Source organism: Monodon monoceros, unplaced genomic scaffold (genome assembly GCF_005190385.1).
Source record: "Monodon monoceros isolate NGI ecotype Baffin Bay Population unplaced genomic scaffold, NGI_Narwhal_1 Super_Scaffold_2, whole genome shotgun sequence".
Taxonomy (NCBI): Eukaryota; Metazoa; Chordata; class Mammalia; order Artiodactyla; family Monodontidae; genus Monodon; species Monodon monoceros.
This window is the reverse complement of record NW_021703776.1, coordinates 64,827,068-64,847,978: the sequence shown is the minus strand read 5'-3', so window position 1 is coordinate 64,847,978 and position 20,911 is coordinate 64,827,068. Positions and strand designations below refer to the sequence as shown.

General features: G+C 39.7%; 1 protein-coding gene across 3 annotated transcripts in view; it reads left to right on the top strand.

Annotated features, from left to right (window-relative positions):
- LOC114902000 (engulfment and cell motility protein 1) overlaps positions 1–20,911 on the top strand; it is a 313,303-nt gene that overhangs the window by 197,410 nt on the left and 94,982 nt on the right. For all 3 annotated transcript variants that reach the window (XM_029234323.1, XM_029234321.1, XM_029234322.1), the window contains exons 10-13: positions 1,356–1,434; positions 7,457–7,507; positions 10,632–10,754; positions 12,182–12,313. In XM_029234323.1, coding sequence (XP_029090156.1) covers positions 1,356–1,434; positions 7,457–7,507; positions 10,632–10,754; positions 12,182–12,313 — 385 coding nt within the window. The remainder of the gene's footprint in view (positions 1–1,355; positions 1,435–7,456; positions 7,508–10,631; positions 10,755–12,181; positions 12,314–20,911) is intronic.

Below are 20,911 nucleotides of genomic sequence, written 5' to 3'. Positions count from 1 at the left end.
TATAATATAAACTACCGAAGTGCATTAGAGGTTTCCTTCATGTGGAGGGGGTATGGTGACTAGAATGTAAAATGTTAAGTAACACAGTTTATGGATTGTGGCCTCAGGGAAAATTAACATATGCTCTAAAATGATGATTTTGTGTGAAATCTCTCTGGAAATAATACCAGTTTCACATGTCCCTGAATGTGAACTGTATCAACTTAAAAGTCTGTATCTTTTCTCTGAATCTCGAGGGCATCACTGTGCATTTATAGAGTGCTTTGCCAAGTGGAGAGTTTTTCATTTGCCAAGTGCTGTACTAAAGATTTTATATGCAATACCTCATTTTATCCTAAAGGCAGCTCCTTGAAATAGGAGTGTTTTTACCCAGTGTTACAGATGAGGAAACTGTGTTAGGGACACCCTGTGAACTTGTCCAAGGCCACACAGCCGGGCTGTGGGGCACTGGGCTTAGAATTTCATCCTGCCAAAGGCTGTGTTCTAAGCTCTGCCTCTTCCTAAATTATCTCTAAATATAACCTATAGGCCTCTGGTCCCTAGCCTTGGGTCCTTCTTATTTACTATATATTTACCATGCAGCTAACACTAGATCTTGGCTTTATTTGAAATTTCCGATTTCATTCCTGTGAAAAGCAAATTTGTAAACATAAAAACCTATTCTTTTGTTATTTAAAAGTTTCTATTTGGTAGATAGCTAGTGGGAAGCAGCTGCATAGCACAGGGAGATCAGCTCCGTGCTTTGTGACTACCTAGGGGTGGGAGGGAGACACAAGAGGGAGGGGATATGGGGATATATTGTACATAGAGCTGATTCATTTTGTTGTACAGCAGAAACTAGCACAACATTGTAAAGCAATTATGCTCTAATAAAGATTTTAAATTAAAAGAAGTTTCTATTTGAGAAATAGATTTTTAGAATATGTAATATTATTGCCATGGTGACAAAACAGTTTCCTTTATCATAAGCCCAGGAATGTAGGGAATACCCAGGACTACTCCCAGGTATACTTCATGCATCAGACAGAAAATCACATACACACACACACATACACACATACATCCCCTGGTCCATGTTTTTGACTCTAATAGAGGAGAAGTGGAGAGAGCCAGCTGGCCACCTGTATGTCTGGGTGATCTCCACTGAGCGTGTTTTGCCTGGCTAGCAATAGTAATTGTCCCCTCACTGTGTTTCGAGCCTCGTGATGGTCGAAATATTTTTTCAGTGCTGAATGCGTTTTCTAGGTCCTGGCTTTCTCTCTCATTATTTTGGGGGGACATAATCATGAGCTTTATCATGGTCTAACTCAGGGGTAGCCTCTTCTGACTTTCTGTATTACTGTGTGTCTTTACAGGACAGATCAAGAAATCCAAACCTATACCATTGCAGTGATTAATGCACTTTTTCTGAAGGCTCCTGATGAGAAGAGGCAGGTAAGTTGCACTTCTTTTGTCTTAAAGACTGTGCCCAGTTGTGCTGGCAACTTTTGGTGCAGAGAGAGCCTTCCCCTTCCCATCCCAGGAACTCCTGTGGGGCTCCTTGCTGCCCAGTGGTTTGCCTGGACAGCCTGGGATCATTCACAGATCCAGTGGGAACTAGGTGGAGATGGGCAAGCCCCTGTCTGATGAGGAAAGTTAGGAGTGTTCCAGTGGTAGAGCCCTTTCATCACATGCAACCCAACATAGAAGCACAGAACAAAGAGATGAAATAAAGATGAAACTCTGCCTCTGTGATGGATGCAGAGTTAGAAGCCCCTGTGATCGTCTGTCATTTCATTGGATACTCACTGGGTCCAGAGAGGGATTGTCTCCATTTGCCTGATGAAAAAACGTAGACCCTGAGAGTTGTCATACTTTCTCCAGGGAGGTGTGAGATGGAAAGGTGAGAAGACAGGTTCTTCTTCAACTAGGGAAAGGACTATTATAAAGTGGTTGTAGAAGAAGTGGGTTTTTGCATGTCTTAGAATTTGGTTCACACCTCAGAATCCATTCCTGGTTTTTTTTCCATCAACATAACATACTTGTTACCTTGGTCACAATTTACTTCATTTACAAACTGGATGGAAATATGAGATTTTTCAACCTTTAGGAAGTGTACTGGGGAGCTTGATGACAGTTACCAATAAATTGTTTTAGAAGAATTTAGAAAGCTAGCATGCTACTGAACACTGTGTCAAGAATTTTATTTTTTTACTTTATTTTTTCGTTGCCAAGGATTTTAAATCTCAGTGGCTAAATGTGAAGGTTTCTGGTTTGTTTTCCGTTTAGGATTGTTTGCTCATTCCTAGGGGCTATGTTTGCACAGTAAGTAGAGTGGCTTTATAGTTTCCTGTGCTTTTGGTTTGGTGTTGGCTGGAGCCAGGAGGTGCCTGTCCTCCCCAAGCCTATGCTCCAGGCTGGATTTTTAAGGGTGGCTTTGCAGATCTTAAGTGGGATCATGCGTAGGGCCGCTCCTTTTATATTTATATCTAAATACTGGGCTCATGATAATTCCCATCATCCCAGCAAATTGCCTGGGCATGTTCACAAGCCTGACATGGGCAGCACATACATAAACCTGACATGGGCATTGAGAAGCTTGATCCTTCTACTGGCCAGGCCACTGATGGCTGCTTGTAGAGTGGAGTCAAGAGCCAGGTCAGAATGCTGATCGGACCTCTTGAGACTGTCTTGTTTCCTGTGGCTGGATTAGAGGAAATGAAAGCTCATGCTCACCCCAAGTGCTACGATTTCACTTGGATCTCTGCATCTAGACACGAGTAAGATGCATACACCTTGCATCTTTCTGTTACGCTGAAACTACTGTTAATCTGTTGAATTGGAATTGAACGACCATGGAAAAATAGGGAATTAGATGCCAATCTATGCTGACTCCAGGACAATGATAACAATGAAAACATAATGGGGGATACCATTGTGTTAGGAATACCATTAACATTAGGTTTGGATTCTGCTAATCAAATCATTTTTTACTTTTGAAAAATTAGGCTCCATGAGACCGACACGGTACAGTTTGGCTGTATATTGCTATATTAATAATAAATCACAAAGGGTAGTCTAATAACATTAAACCATTTAAGAAAACAATTCAACTAAGAAAGATAGGGTGTATATCAACCAGCAGAAAATCCAAAGTATTATATGACTAATTTAGTCTTTGAAATAAAAATGACGATACTTGTCGATAGAAAATTAACTTGGACTTTATAAACTATGTTGAATTTAAGATGAATCAGTGATTATTGTTGGTCAAGAAAATGAACATTTCGATTTTTAATTTTTAAAGTACATTTTAGCGAGTTAAGAGAGCGTTGGCTCAAAATTATTTTGAGTTCATAATGAAGAAAAGTTTATTTGTTGTTATTTTCTGAACATCAGTGGAGGCCTTTAAAGCAGAAGATCAAGCTAGTTGGTGACATCTTGCTGTATATTATATATTGTTATTGGCTTGTGTTTTGAAAGATTGAAAGGTCTGAATTTTTTTGGCAAACAGGAAAATTTCCCAAAGCCTGTCACCAGTGATAATATTTGAGGGTTTGCCATGCACCCTGCCATGTTCAGTGTCTTATGTCATTTCATTTAATTCTCATATCTATAGAAAGTCTTATTATTTCCATTTTATAAATGAGGAAATTGAGAGTCAAAGGAAGTAGAGAACTTGACCGATTGCTGAGCTGATAAGAGTCAAAGCTAGAATCCCAACTTCATTCTTGCTCTTATCTGCAAAGCATCCCACTGAACGCCGGTCAAGGAGACATCACCTGCAGAATGGCCTTGTATTTGCCTGGTAAAGAACTTACTGACACCTGAAAGACATCAAGCCCATTTTCTTACTCCAATCAGATTAAAACATAATTCTAAACACTTATTTACTGGATTTACAGGAATGTCCCTTTTCTTGTTTGTTTGTTTGTCTTTTTAAAGCTTTTGGACATTGGATAAAATTCCACTTCAGTCAAAACATTTTATTTATTTCAACATTTCTTTCCAACTTGGGCTCAAACACATTGGTAGGACTCTATTATCTGGATTTTCTTTATTTTTCAAAGTGTTAATGAATTTAGAAGGATTTTAAATACCTATACCTTATTTCTGCTTTTACTGAAGAAAAGTATGACTAAAGTCAGATCTTTTTACTTGGCAGGCAGACCTGGGCGATATTTTTGTTTTGCATTCATTGAGTTGACCTGCCTGAGAGAGCAGTGAACTTGGGCCTGGGGTATAACTGCATCCTCTGTGGATGGTCCCCTGTCAGCCTCCCTGGGAGGCGGGGGGTTGGGTCATGCTTTCCCCTGCCTCCCAGGTATTGGAGACTCTCCCTTTTCCTGCCCAAATAAAGGGAAGGGGTGCTTGTTTTGTGGGAGAGGGGATAGCTATTAGGTGGGCAAGTGGATCCTTTTTCTTACAACTAGTTGCCATTATTTATTTTATTATTTTCATGGCAAAGAATTTGGTCAGATCCCTTCCAAATTTCTCTACAAATATTTATGGCTTTGATAAGGATTATTTTTAAAAACCCCTTTATAGTTAAAATATTTGATAGAAAAATCCGAAAATACAGATTCCAAAGGAAGAAATTTTAAAGAAACCTATAATTACATCCCCAGAGAGGGAACCACTGCAACTACACACATCTGTGGGACTGTCATGGTCCTACTTCTTGCTTTTTGTGCAGACTCTCCTGCAGACATCATTTTTTCACTAGATGTGATCATACGGCATGCACTGTGTTTTGTTTCTTTTTAACTGCTTTTAAAACTAAAGAAGATTTTGTGGACATCTTTCCATGTCAGTTTATCTATACAGGCAGACCTCGTTTTACTGCATTTCGCTTTATTGTGCTTTGCAAATACTGTGTTATTTTACGTGTTGAAAGTTTGTGGCAACCCTGCATCGACCAAGTCTACTGGCACCATTTTCCGACAGCATTTGCTCACATGGTGTCTCTGGTAATTCTTGCAAAATTTCAAGCCCTCCATCAGCAAAAAGATTATGAGTCTGTGAAGGTTTAGATGATGTTATCATTTTTTAGCAATAAAGTATTTTAAAATTAAGGTATGTACATTGTTTTCTTAGACAAAATATATTGCATACATAATAGACTAGAGCATAGTGTAAACATAACTTTTATGTGCGCTGGGAAACCAAAATATTAGTGTGACTCACTTGATTGTGCTATTTGCTGTATTGTGATGGTCTGTAACCAAACTTGCAATATCTCTGAGGTATGCCTGTATCCATATCCATATTCATATCTATCTATATACTTTTATATCATGCTAATGGTATAAAATATTCTCCATAGATTCTCACGTTCACTCAAACCATTCCTTAATATTGGGCAAAAAAAAAAAGTCCATTGTGTGGACAAGGAGTTTTCTGTTTTCTCTCTGATCAAGTTCCTGTTCCTTTAGGGGGGGTAGCGGGATGTTTTATGAAACATTCATTGCCTATTCTGTGCCAACCATTGTGCTGTGGCTGGGAATGCAAAGATGAAAAGGACAGTCTTTGTGCCCTTGAGAAGACCACACTCTTATGCAGAAGATAAATATTTTAAGCAGATCATTATAATAATTGCTCTAGTAGATGTTGGAAATATACTGTCCCTTCTAACTTATTTTAAAAATTGTTAAGTCGATAGGCTGACATAGGCACAGAGAATTTTTTTCTTTTTTTTTGTTTGTGTGTCAATAAAGCAATAATTTCATTTTTATTAAAGAAAAGGAATTATAAAAGAACGTTGGGCCTTTTGTTTTCATCTGATCCAAGAAGAAAAAAGATGGACCTTCCTGTTTTGATCAGGAAGAAAGCATGGCTTTCTGCGACCCATGGAAGGGCAGTTCCTTCTGGATTGCCATTTAACTTGTTTCCAATGGTGTCCTCGTCCTTGCCTTCTTGTTTTCAAGAGGCTGGAAGAGGACTTAGTATTGGATTTTGTTTTTGTTGTCGTTGTTTTTTAAAAATTTTTATTGGAGTATAGTTAATTTACAGTGTTGTGTTACTTTCTGCTACACAGCAAAGTGAATCAGTTATACGTATACCTGTATCCACTCTTTTTTTAGATTCCTTTCCCATATAGGTCACTCCAGAGTATTGCGTAGAGTTTCCTGTGCTATACAGTAGGTCCTTATCAGTTATCTATTTTATATATAGCAGTATAGTATTGGATTGACTTTGATGCCATCTAGCCCTTTTAGATCACCTTAGCGTATTTGTGTGCTTTTCTCTTCAATGCAGCGGGTCAGCAGGGGCGATAAAATTAAGCTGTAACATCTAACAGAGTGCTCTGAATTTCCATTCCTTCTTCTCTCCTGCTGGCTTTCCTTTCTGTGGTGGCGATGGCTGTTAGGTTGGTGTAGAGAGCAGTGTTGACATCCTTGATTGTCCTCTGACTGTAAGTCCCCACGTTCCCTTTGTCAGCACAAAGTGGGCCTTGCACTCCCATTCTGCCCCCGTCCAGCCCTGCCTGTGCGCCCCCTCGTACTTCCTCCCTGGGTTCTGAGTTCTCCTTGCTATCTCCAAGTTTATTTTGACCTTGATCGAATTCATGGTTGTGTTTTTAAATCATAGCTTAGTTTCTTCTCTACTCATTAAGAGTAGTGACACTAAAAATACCTCCCCCACCACCACCACCAGAAAACAACATTCAAGTGACTTCCTGAATATGAGCAGTATTTTTCCTTTGGGATGTTTGTACCAAGATTGTGTTCAACTATTTCATTTCCCCTTAGTACCTGTTTGACAATATTCAGAAAGGGCATCTGTGAATCATTTCATTTAATAAAATCACCTGCAAATCCTCTATGCCAGTCAGGCAGGCCAAAGCACAAAGCACAGCCTGCAGAGTTGAGGCCCAGGAATGCTGAGTGCGGCCCCTAGGGCTTTGCATCTGCCCAGATGTTTGTCCTTTGCTAAAACTTCACTCAGTTCATTTGCATAGACTGTTAAGGCCTGGGGTACATACTACTCACTCTTTGGTTTTGCACAGATTAAGATGAAATGGCTTTTAGAAGTCTTAGACCTTTAAAGTGATGGCTCTCTAGTATTGAAATCTCCTCTGTGCAGGTGTTATGTTGCCTTGTAGTAAAAACTCTGCACATATACAGTCTAATAAAATCTGATGAGCCGTTCCAGTGGGGAGCCATTGCTTTCATTTGGAGTGTTTCATTTTTATTCAGCACTTACCTTTTCCTGGAAGGAGGAAATTCCCAAGAAAACAAAGAAAAGAAATTTGCAGGTGCCAGATTTCCTTCCTTTGCTGTTGGCTACTGCTTTGTTATCTAAACAACATTCAAAAAGTAATTCGAATACTACTATCCACTTGAGTCCTTTCTTTGTTAAGAAATACTGCTGATATCCGGTTTTGAAGCACGCCCCAGGATAGAGTCATCTGGGGCTATGTGGAAATGTATCTTTCTAACCAAAGCTTTTCTGGCCGTGTGCTTTTCTTCCACAGGAGATGGCGAATATTTTGGCTCAGAAGCAACTGCGTTCCATCATCTTAACAGTGAGTACCTATGTGCTGTGACCACCTTGTTGGGAAGGAATGGTCTGGTGTATTTATTCATTTCCTCTTTTGGCTTGGTTTTGTGATTTGTTCTGTGACTTGCTTCTGTGGTGAAGCAGTAGTAACTAGAAAGGAGGAAAAAGTGTGCTTTTGGAAATGGAATAAACAAAGCTCTCCCACAGGAATGGCCTCATGATTGGAGGGAGAGCGTCTCTGGAACTGCTCTAGAGAGAAACGCATTCCGGCAGGAAGGGTTGGAAATCTCTCTCGGTGGGGCAGGTTTATTATACTCACTGAAGCTTTAGCTTTGCGTTTAAGGAAATCAGGGGCTCCCTGACTTTAAAAATTCCACCAGTATGAGCTTATACTGTTTTTAGTGAGGAAACTAGCTGGAAACATATCAGACTCTGAGAGAAGTCCTGAAATTTTGACCATCATTTTCCTGGGCCCCTTTCCTAGAGAAAGGCAAGAAAGACAGACATGAAACCCACTCATTAACTGTGATGCAAAAAAGACCTGAAACCTCAGTGGAAAAGAAGCTCTACATGTTATGTTGTGAATGTTTAGAAATAAATCAAATAGCAAGATTTCCTGAGGCCTTATCTGCTACTTGACTTCTAACCAAAGGCTGAAAGAAGCATGTGTGATTGATTCTTCTGCTTACCACAAAAAAAAAAAAAAAGTGCTCGTGTAATTCTGAAAAGAAGTTCTGCAAGCTTATAGTTACACACACACACACACACACACACACACACACACACACACATTCCAATACAATGAGGCCTTTAAAAATTAAAAACCTTATGAGGGCAAAGAAAATAAATATTCTAGAACCCAAAGCCAATAGTAATGACTACAATTTGTCATCAAGTTTCATGTTAAACTTCCTGGCTGTTAAGGATAAAGAGAAACCATATGAGTGTAATTTTCACTGTTTGATAAAAGAGGTACCCCAGTTCTTCGGGGGATGACATATTTTGCCCCCTGGAACTGGAATCTGAAATGGGTATTGTTAGAACATTCTAATAGATTCTTGGTCCAAGAGTGGCTTTTTAGAAATCACAGAGGGATTCATAATACGGTTATTTTTTATACTGGCTCTCAATAAAGGTGGAAGCAGTGATTTTATTTATTTTTTTTGGCTGCATTGGGTCTTTGTTGCGGTGCGTGGGCTTCTCATTGCCGTGGCTTCTCTTGTTGTGGAGCACAGGCTCTAGGCATGTGGGCTTCAGTAGTTGCAGCACGCGGGCTCAGTAGTTGTGGCTCACAGGCTCTAGAGCGCAGGCTCAGTAGTTGTGGTGCATGGGCTTAGTTGTTCTGCGGCATGTGGGATCTTCCCAGACGAGGGCTCAAACCCATGTCCCCTGCATTGGTAGGCAGATTCTTAACCACTACGCCACCAGGGAAGCCCCCTGAAGCAGTGATTTTAAAGCATAGTTCAGTGAAGGTGTTTGTGCAGGGGAGGAGAGTGGGGAGATAAAGGAGTAGAAACTTGGAATTAAGGTCTTAGCCTGTTGTTGGTATCACCTTGGTAAGGCAGCTGGAGTTAGATTACCCAGAGATGGGGTGGGTGGAATGACTGTGGCCATCATGTCTCAAAGATCAGTTTGTTTCAATGGGACTTTTTACATGAGATTTTGATGGCTAGAAGCTCAAGGTTGGTATTCTCTGGCAGTAACCTGGAGTGCAGATACTTTTGAGTTGCTAATAAAATAGATACCCATATGCTCTAGTACCCATACACTTTGGATACTCAACATATACTATGAATTAACATTCTGTTGGGAAGATTGGAAGATATGAGGTTTGATTCTCCCCCCATCCCATTGCCTGGCATCCCACCCCCCAACCTCCATAATTTTGGTTCAGCCACTTCCTTCTATTCCTCATTCTTCACCCCGCCCCTCCTTCTTCAATTGCTTATTTCGATATGGTGCTCAGAGCTGGCTGAGGAGTCCAGGTGCACGTCAGGTTGGGGGGCACCCAGAGAAAGTTCTTTGAGACAGCAAGATGTGGTTGGGTCTGGCACGTTCATTTGAACGGGTGTTTCACCACTTTGACTGGTTGGTTGGCAGTTTTAAGGCACAACAGTGGCCTCTGACAAATTGGATGTATATTAGACCCAAATGCTGCCTCCCGTTTCAAACCCAACCCTGGTGTGGGCGAAGGCCCCCATATCTGTCTCCTGCCACTCCTTTTATATTTGTTCCATTTTGGTTCTGTTTCAAAGGGGAAGGGTCATTTTTTTTAAAAAGAATTCATTGTTGGGCTTCCCTGGTGGCGCAGTGGTTGAGAGTCCGCCTGCCGATGCAGGGGACACGGGTTCATGCCCCGGTCCGGGAAGATCCCACGTGCCGCGGAGCGGCTGGGCCCGTGAGCCATGGCCGCTGAGCCTGCGCGTCCGGAGCCTGTGCTCCGCAACGGGAGAGGCTACAACAGTGAGAGGCCCGCGTACCGCAAAAAAAAAAAAAAACAAAAAAAGAATTCATTGTTAACAGGTGAGTAAAAAGTAATATATATGAATTGACTCACTGCATCGTGGTGACAGTAGTTACTGTATAGTTTCCACGGTGAATTAACTACAAACCTGATAGTTACTTTGCTTTTGTGTGATGCTTCTAAAACTTTTCCCCGTTGAGAAGTGGGATCACTTGTCAGAGACAGTTGCAGGGTTAAGGTGATGGCAAAATTGCTTACTATACATACGCACCGTTCATTTCTCTACTGCAGGCAAGGGATGCTTCTGTCGTAGAAATTCACAGTTCTTCTCAAGGTGCTTTCATTTCAGGCACACCTTCTCTTGGTTTATATGGATGTAATCACCACCGAATTTCCACTTTCTTCCCCACCTCCACTCTTCACTGCACACAGTAGGTCTTTTCTCCACTTCTGGCCTAAAGATCAGGAACCTTACTGGGCCCTGAGATGTAAAGGAATGCTCCAGGGTCACCTGTGTGCTCATCTTTCTCCTGAAGGGTGGTTCCACCCACTTACCTCCCCAATGCTTCCAGATAAGGACTTCTGAGGTTCTGCTTGGCATCATGACCAGGGGGGTAACTTAGGTTATTTGCTTTTTCTTTCTTCCTTTGTTTAAAAAAATTTCACTTGTAAACCATCTCCCTAGCATGTCATCCGAGCTCAGCGGGCCATCAACAATGAAATGGCACACCAGCTGTACGTGCTGCAGGTGCTAACCTTTAACCTTTTGGAAGACAGGATGATGACTAAGATGGATCCCCAGGACCAGGTGAGTGCTCGTTAGACAACGGTAAAAGCACATGAGGGGAAGAGTGTCATTAAAAGTCTTTCCTTGGGCTACTTGGAAACCAGGAGGTTTTAGATGATGATAATATTATTTTATTATCATCTCAGGACTTAGGGGAATGGATTTAAAATTTAGGTGAATCTAGGATCAGAGAATAAAATAAATGAATTATTTCATTATGCATCAAACACATGCATATTCTTTCTTTATTGGATAAGAAAGCTTGACGTCACATGGCTGCAAACATTGGCCTTTGGCCCCAATACCTTCAACGGTGATAGCTTTGGAGTCAGGTTCCTAGAACACCTAGCCACTTGGTAGCTCTGTGTGAGATTGATTCTGTAGGCTGAAGGAGTAATTCCCATTCTCCAGTGATCAGTGCCACGGGTGGAGGTCCCAGGTTACATCTGATTTCTGGGCTTACATCTTTGTCAGTTGTCTCTTTGCTATAATTCTCTCTAGGTCTCTGGTTGTTGTGCATGAAAAGTTAAGTCTCGATCCAAAACGCTTTGGGGGAACTTTACTGTGTGAGGACGGAGTGAGAGGAAACAGCTGGGAGCCCTGCTGTAGCACATTTTCAACTTAAATAGCGCTGCAGCTTTGGAAAGGAAAACACTCATTACTGGCACGTGAGGGTCTGATCTCTAGCAGATGTGGATGCACATGCAAACTGTGTAACCACCGCAGCACTTCATTCATGGCGTGAGGCCATGAGATTAGGAATGATGGAGAGGCTTCGAGCAGCTGTCTAACATGCTCCACGCTTTTGGCAAGACCAAGTGCGATCACCCCAGAGAGATGCGACTGTCTTACTACTTCTAGTATGAAAGGCAATGTGTCTTAGGGTGAAACAGCCCTCCCTGCTTGGAAATTGCCTCCTTTTATCTAAAAGATACATTTTTTCTTATTGTGGTTAAATATGCCTCACAGAAAATTTACCATTTTAACCATTTTTAAGGTTTGTTTCTATGAAGTCACTTCTCAGTGGAGTTAGGGATCCCTTGTCACTTACATATTGTTCATAAACCTTACGGGCCTCTTGCTTTATTTCTGACAGTACAGGACTCCTAGGTCCTCTAATTTTTTTTTTTTTTTCCCAATCACAAGCCTTCCATCATATTTGGGGCTCTCATTTAGAGCTTCACGAGGCAATTGATATCAGTGCTCCAAGTGGTTTGGCTGTGAGGGTAATTGTGGAGTAAAGCCAGGGCTGACCAGCAGGGAGAGTGGCAGGAGGAAAAGAAGTATACAGAGCTGTAACTTGGGACATTGGTTGCCTTTTATCTGTTTTTCTTTTGCCTGTATGCAGTGATTCATTTAGACCCTGGGGAACGAGGGAGTAGATGCAACGTCACACAGTGAAGGCAGCTCTCTCTCCCCCTCCCGTTTTTTCTCCCTAACCCCTTCAGGCTCAGCGGGACATCATATTTGAACTTCGAAGAATTGCTTTTGATGCAGAGTCTGAACCAAATAACAGCAGCGGCAGCATGGAGAAGCGCAAGTCCATGTACACCCGGGATTATAAAAAACTTGGCTTCATTGTAAGTAAGACATCTCCGGTAAGCTCTCCTTCCAGCATCCCGGGGCCTGACCTCAGCCACATAACTGATGTCTCCTCCAAGCGTGTGGTCCTCTTGTGCCTTACAGAATAGTTTCCACATTTTCCAGATGTTTAGCTGGTTTAAACAAGATCACATGAAAATCTCTTCTGGCTGCAGTGAAATGGAATAACTTGCACAAGTGTGACTAATACTGAGTTTGTTTATTCAGTTCTGATTAAGTGTAACCAAGAGTAGTTAGCTCGGAAAGCATCTAGACTTCATTAAATCTACTTCACAAGAGGCTTAAGGTTCTATTTGAATTAAATGGGTGATGGCAACTGTGGGATGGATCTTATTACTGGGCTAGTGATTGGATTATTCACATACATCGATTTCGTATCAAAATCAAATTGAGTCTCCTGAAATTTAATCACGATCTGATTCATGCAATTTATATTTTTTCCTAAAAGTTTTGTCTTGCTACGGATGATGATATCTCCTAGATTTTCTTTCTTTCAGTTTGCAAATCAGAACACAGCTTGCCCTGAATATAAACTGCTGTTTTTGGTTTCTACTTCTGGTCTATTCTTGCTTTTATCACCATCATATTTCTATATGACCTTTGGCTAATTAAGCTCAAATTCTGAAGGTGTAAATTTGGGTTTCTTTTTTACCTCCTTCATAAGCATCATAAATGAGATTTCTGGCTTCAGTGATTAGAAATCACCAGGCATTATTTTTTTATTTTTTCACACACACACATTGTATTTTATTTTTACAAGAGATAAATAAACTGACACCAAGCATTGTAAGTGGATGACCACAAGAAAAGCAAGAATGATTGCAATTACCAAACACGAAACACACTCATAATATTGTCATAATATTGACATTAAGTCCACTAATCCTCCACTGTAACAGCTCCTTTGCAGTGAAAATTGATTTGTATATTTTTTGCCTCTGAGTCCTTGTGGGATTTTTTTTTTATTCAAACAGAAAGTCACAAAAATTATAATCATTCTCATCAGTTCACTCCATCCCATGTGGTTAATTTTTTTTATCTTGATCTTTTGTTAGCACTTTTATTAATTCATCAGCTTTCCATTAGAGTTCTGAAAATGCTTGTTCATTCAGTTCAGCAGTATAGTCCGTTACCAGAAACCTGTACTTGTCAGAGTCTTTTCCATGAATTCCTTGAAGATGAAAACCTTTTATAGCAACATTTTTGCAAAAGGATCAGAGTACACCCAGAACTGTCTGTAAATGACAAAAGACTTAAAAATGACCACGGTTAAAGATTTCATGAAAGTTCATAATAATGCAATTGACAAGGAAATTTAGTTATTTCTGAGATATACATTTTAAAGTAATGACTAGAATTATGACTTATAACATTATACCAGAACATATAAGATTTTTAGAAATTTCATGTAATGTCTGAAACATTTATATTAACATATTTCCATACAAATAACCCAAAGAAAGTTTAGTATTAGTTGTTTTTGTTTGTTTCTTTGTTTGTCTTTTTATACTGCAGGTTCTTACTAGTCATCAATTTTATACACATCAGTGTACACATGTCAATCCCAATCGCCCAATTCAGCACACCACCATCCCCATCCCACCGTGGTTTTCCCCCCTTGGTGTCCATACGTCTGTTCTCTACATCTGTGTCTCAACTTCTACCCTGCAAACCGGTTCATCTGTACCATTTTTCTAGGTTCGACATACATGTGTTAATATACAATATTTGTTTTTCTCTTTCTGACTTACTTCACTCTGTATGACAGTCTCTAGACCCATCCACGTCTCAGCAAATGACTCAATTGCATTCCTTTTTATGGCTGAGTAATATTCCATTGTATATATGTACCACATCTTCTTTATCCATTTGTCTGTCGATGGGCATTTAGGTTGCTTCCATGACCTGGCTATTGTAAATAGTGCTGCAATGAACATTGGGGTGCCTGTGTCTTTTTGAATTATGGTTTTCTCTGGGTATATGCCCAGTAGTGGGATTGCTGGGTCATATGGTAATTCTATTTTTAATTTTTTAAGGAACCTCCATACTGTTCTCCATAGTGGCTGTACCAATTTACATTCCCACCAACAGTGCAAGAGAGTTCCTGTTTCTCAACACCCTCTCCAGCATTTGTTGTTTGTAGATTTTCTGATGATGCCCATTCTAACTGGTGTGAGGTGATACATCATTGTAGTTTTGATTTCAATTTCTCTAATAATTAGTGACATTGAGCAGCTTTTCATGTGCTTTTTGGCCATCTGTATGTCTTATTTAGAGAAATGTCTATTTAGGTCTTCTGCCCATTTTTGGATTGGGTTGTTTGTTTCTTTAATATTGAGCTGCATGAGCTGTTTATATATTTTGGAGATTTATCCTTTGTCCGTTGATTCGTTTGCAAATATTTTCTCCCATTCTGAGGGTTGTCTTTTCATCTTGTTTATGGTTTCCTTTGCTGTGAAAAAGCTTTGACGTTTCATTAGGTCCCATTTGTTTATTTTTGTTTTTATTTCCATTACTCTAGGAGATGGATCAAAAAAGATCTTGCTGTGATTTATGTCAAAGAGTGCTCTTCCTATGTTTTCCTCTAAGGGTTTTATAGTGTCTGGTCTTACATTTAGGTCTCAAATCCATTTTGAGTTTATTTTTGTGTATGGTGTTAGGGAGTGTTCTAATTTCATTCTTTTACATGTAGCTGTCCAATTTTCCTAGCACCGTTTATTGAAGAGACTGTCTTTTCTCCATTGTATATCCTTGCCTCCTTTGTCATAGATTAGTTGACCATAGGTGCATGGGTTTATCTCTGGGCTTTCTATCATGTTCCATTGATCTATGTTTCTGTTTTTGTGTCAGTACCATATTGTCTTGATTACTGTAGCTTTGTAGTATAGTCTGAAGTCAGGGAGTCTGATTCCTCCAGCTCCGTTTTTTTCCCTCAAGACTGCTTTGGCTATTCGGGGTCTTTTGTGTCTCCATACAAATTTTAAGATGATTTGATCTAGTTCCATAAAAAATGCCGTTGGTAATTTGTTAGGGATTGCATTGAATCTGTAGATTGCTTTGGGTAGTATAGTCATTTTCACAATATTGATTCTTCCAGTCCAAGAACATGGTATATCTCTCCATCTGTTGGTATCATCTTTAATATCTTTCATCAGTGTCTTAATAGTTTTCTGCATGCAGGTCTTCTGTCTCCCTAGGTACGTTTATTCCTAGGTATTTTATTCTTTTTGTTGCAATGGTAAATGGGAGTGTTTCGATAATTTCTCTTTCAGATTTTTGATCATTAGTGAATAGGAATGCAAGAGATTTCTGTGCATTAATTTTGTATCCTACAACTTTACCAAATTCATTGATTAGCACTAGCAGTTTTCTGGTGGCATTTTTAGGATTCTCTATGTACAGTATCATGTCATCTGCAAACAGTGACAATTTTACTTTTTCTTTTCCAATTTGTATTCCTTTTTTCTTTCTCTTCTCTGATTCCCATGGCTAGGACTTCCAAAACTATGTTGAATAATAGTGGTGAGAGTGGACATCCTTGTCTTGTTCCTGATCTTAGGGGAAATGCTTTCAGTTTTTCACCATTGAGAATGCTGTTTGCTGTGGGTTTGTCGTATATGGCCTTTATTATGTTGAGGTAGGTTCCCTGTATGCCCACTTTCTGGAGAGTTTTTATCATAAATGGGTGTTGAATTTTGTCAAAAGCTTTTTCTGCATCCGTTGAGATGATCGTATGGTTTTTATTCTTCCGTTTGTTAATATGGTGTATCACATGGATTGATTTGCATGTATTGAAGAATCCTTGCATCCCTGGGATAAATCCCACTCGATCATGGTGTATGATCCTTTTAATGTGTTGTTGCATTCTGTTTGCTAGTATTTTGTTGAGGATTTTTACATCTATATTCATCAGTGATATTGGTCTGTAATTTTCTTTTTTCGTAGTATCTTTGTCTGGTTTTGCTATCAGGGTGATGGTGGCCTCATAGAATGAGTTTGGGAGTGTTCCTTCCTCTGTTATTTTTTGGAAGAGTTTGAGAAGGATAGGTGTTAGCTCTTCTCTAAATGTTTGATAGAATTCACCTGTGAAGCCATCTGGTCCTGGACTTTTGTTTGTTGGAAGATTTTTAATCACAGTTTCAATTTCATTACTTGTGATTGGTCTGTTCATTTTTTCTGTTTTTTCGTGGTTCAGTCTTGGAAGGTTCTAAGAATTTGTCCATTTCTTCCAGGTTGTCCATTTTATTGGCATAGAGTTGCTTGTAGTAGTCTCTTAGGATGCTTTGTATTTCTTTGGTGTCTCTTGTAACTTCTCCTTTTTCATTTCTAATTTTATTGATTTGAGTTCTCTCCCCTCTTTTTCTTGATGAGTCTGGCTAAAGGTTTATCAATTTTGTTTATCTTCTCAAAGAACCTGCTTTTAGTTTTATTGATCTTTGCTATTGTTTTCTTTGTTTCTATTTCGTTTATTTCTGCTCTGATCTTTATGATTTCTTTCCTTCTGCTAACTTTGGGCTTTGTTTGTTCTTTGTTCTCTAGTTCCTTTAGGTGTAAGGTTAGATTGTTTACTTGAGGTTTTTTTTGTTTCCTGAGGTAGGCTTGTATAGCTATAAACTTCCCTCTTAGAAATGCTTTTGCTGCGTCCCATAGGTTTTGGATCGTCGTGTTTTCATTGTCATCTGTCTCTAGGTATTTTTTGATTTCCTCTTTGATTTCTTCAGTGATCTCTTGGTTATTTAGTAACATATTGTTTAGCCTCCATATGTTTGTGTTTTTTATGTTTTTTTCCCTGTAATTCATTTCTAATCTCAGAGCATTGTGGTCAGAAGAGACGCTCGATTTGATTTCAATTTTCTTAAATTTACTGAGGCTTGATTTGTGATCCAAGATATGATCTATCCTGGAGAATGTTCCATGAGCACTTGAGAAGGAAGTGTAATCTGCTGTTATTGGATGGAATGCCCCATAAATATCAATTAAATCTATCTGGTCTATTGTGTCATTTAAAGGTTGTGTTTCCTTATTTATTCTCATTTTGGATGATCTGTCCATTGGTGTAAGTGAGGTGTTCAAGTCCCCCACTATTACTGTGTTACTGTCGATTTCCTCTTTTATAGCTGTTAGCAATTGCCTATGTATTGAGGTGCTCCTATGTTGGGTGCATATATATTTATAATTGTTATATCTTCTTCTTGGATTGATTCCTTGACCATTATGTAGTGTCATTCCTTGTCTCTTGTAACATTCTTTATTTTAAAGTCTATTTTATCTAATATGAGTATTGCTACTCCAGCTTTCTTTTGATTTCCATTTGCATAGAATCTTTTTCCATCCCCTCACTTTCAGTCTGTATGTGTCCCTAGGTCTGAAGTGGGTCTCTTGTAGACAGCATATAATATGAGTCTTGTTTTTGTATCCATTCAGCAAGCCTGTGTGTTTTGGTTGGAGCATTTAATCCATTCATGTTTAAGGTAATTATCGATATGTATGTTCCTGTGACCATTTTCTTAATTGTTGTGGATTTGTTTCTGTAGGTCCTTTTCTTCTCTTGTGTTTCCCACTTAGAGAAGTTCCTTTAGCATTTGTTGTAGAGCTGATTTGGTGGTGCTGAATTCTCTTAGCTTTTGCTTGTCTGTAAAGCTTTTGATTTCTCCATCGAATCTGAATGAGATCCTTGCCAGGTAGAGTAATTTTGGTTGTATGTTCTTCCCTTTCATCACTTTAAGTATATCATGCCACTCCCTTCTGGCTTGTAGAGTTTCTGCCTGAGAAATCAGCTGTTAACCTTATGGGAGTTCCCTTGTATGTTATTTGTCATTTTTCCCTTGCTACTTTTTTTTTTTTTTAACTTCTTTATTGGAGCATAATTGCTTTACAATGGTGTGTTAGTTTCTGCTTTACAACAAAATGAATCAGTTATACATATACATATACATATGTTCCCATATCTCTTCCCTCTTGCATCTCCCTCCCTCCCACCCTCCCTATCACACCCCTCCAGGCAGTCACAAAGCACTGAGCTGATCTCCCTGTGCTATGCGGCTGCTTCCCACTAGCTATCTACCTTAGTAGTAGATAGTGTATATATGTATATACGTCCATGCCTCTCTCTCGCTTTGTCACACCTTACCCTTCCCCCTCCCCATATCCTCAATTCCATTCTCTAGTAGGTCTGTGTCTTTATTCCTGTATTACCCCTAGGTTCTTCATGACATTTTTTTTTTCTTAAATTCCATATATATGTGTTAGCATACAGTTCCCTTGCTACTTTCAATAATTTTTCTTTGTCTTTAATTTTTGCCAGTTTGATTACTATGTGTCTCGGTATGTTTCTCCTTGGGTTTATCCTGTATGGGACTCTCTGCGCTTCCTGAACTTGGGTGGTTATTTCCTTTCCCATGTTACGGAAGTTTTTGACTATAATCTCTTCAAATATTTTCTCTGGTCCTTTCTCTCTCTCTTCTCCTTCTGGTACCCCTATAATGCGAATATTGTTGTGTTTAATGTTGTCCCAGAGGTCTCTTAGGCTGTCTTCATTTCTTTTCATTCTTTTTTCTTTAGTCTGTTCCACAGCAGTGAATTCCACCATTCTGTCTTCCAGGTCACTTATCCGTTCTTCTGCCTCAGTTATTCTGCTATTGATTCCTTCTAGTGTAGTTTTCATTTCAGTTATTGTATTGTTCATCTCTGTTTGTTTGTTCTTTAATTCTTCTAGGTCTTTGTTAAACATTTCTTGGATCTTCTCGATCTTTGCCTCCATTCTTTTTCTGAGGTCCTGGATCATCTTCACTATCATTATTCTGAATTCTTTTTCTGGAAGGTTGCCTATCTCTACTTCATTTAGTTGTTTTTCTGGGGTTTTATCTTGTTCCTTCATCTGGCCCATAGCCCTCTGCCTTTTCATCTTGTCTGTCTTTCTGTGAATGTGGTTTTTGTTCCACAGGCTGCAGGACTGTAGTTCTTCTTTCTTTTGCTGTTTGCCCTCTGGTGGATGATGCTATCTAAGAGGCTTGATGGGAGGGACTGGTGGTGGTTAGAGCTGAGTGTTGCTCTGGTGAGCAGAGCTCAGTAAAACTTTAATCCACTTGACTGTTGATGGTTGGGGCTGGGTTCCCTCCCTGTTGGTTGTTTGGCCTGAGGCAACCCAACACTGGAGCCTACCTGGGCTCTTTGGTGGGACTAGTGACAGACTCTGGGAGGTCTCATGCCAAGGAGTACTTCCCAGAACTTCTGCTGCCCGTGTCCTTGTCTCCAGGGTGAGCCACAGCCACCCCCCGCCTCTGCAGGAGACCCTCCAACACTAGCAGGTAGGTCTGGTTCAGTCTCCCCTGGGGTCACTGCTCCTTCCCCTGGGTCCCGATGTGCACACTACTTTGTGTGTGCCCTCCAAGAGTGGAGTCTCTGTTTCCCCCAGTCCTGTCGAAGTCCTGCAATCAAATCCCGCTAGCCTTCAAAGTCTGATTCTCTAGGAATTCCTCCTCCCGTTGCCAGACCCCCAAGTTGGGAAGCCTGACGTGGGGCTCAGAACCTTCACTCCAGTGGGTGGACTTCTGTGGTATAAGTGTTCTCCAGTCTGCGAGTCACCCACCCAGCAGTTATGGGATTTGATTTTACTGTGATTGCACCCCCTCCTGCCGTCTCATTGTGGCTTCTCCTTTGTCTTTGGATGTGGGGTGTCTTTTCTGGTGAGTTCCAGTGTCTTCCTGTCAATGATTGTCCAGCAACTAGTTGTGAGTCTGGTGTTCTCGTAAGAGGGAGTGAGAGCACGTCCTTCTACTCAGCCATCTTGGTTCCTCCAACCCAGGCATTATTTTATAACTGCAAATACTCTTTTCTTGAATTCACACACACACACATACACACATATTAATATTTATTTATACACATTGGTATCCATGCCTTATTGTTATTTGGGAAACCTTGTCTTTCATGGGAATTGTCTTTGAAAATGTTTCCACATCAGGTACGTGGGTTGTTTTTCATTACTGAAGAGTTTTTATTATTTGGATGTACTACAGTTTATTTAACTAAGGTCTTTTACTGAGTGTTTAAAAATTACCAAGAAGTCCATAATTAACATCTTTGCCACCCAGTATTTATGTACATCCATGTTCATGTTATTAGGGTAAATCTGTGGAACTGGCATTTCTATGGTATATATTTTTAAAGCTTTTAACATCATCAATTTGCTTTCTACAAACATTGAGTAATTTCCACTTTAACCGGCGGTGGATCAGAGTAACTGTTTTATAAACCTCTCCTATGTTTCTTAAACTAAAAAAAAAAAAACCTAGTAATTTGATGTTATTCCTTTTATACTGGTAGTCTTAACATGTCTTTTCTAATAAGAATACTTGTGAAGCATTGTATTTAGCTTTGCAACTTGCTTTACAGAGGTATTATGACATCATTTTTATACTGTCATATCCCAAATTTTGAGTTGGACATTCCATTTGATCTTTTAGCTGAATCTATTTTTCTAAATTTTAGCAAAAAGTTTTTAGCAAAACTCTCTCTTACCCTCAAGTCATATCAAAATGGCCAGGGAAGAGACCAAGGTGTGTACATTTCAAAAT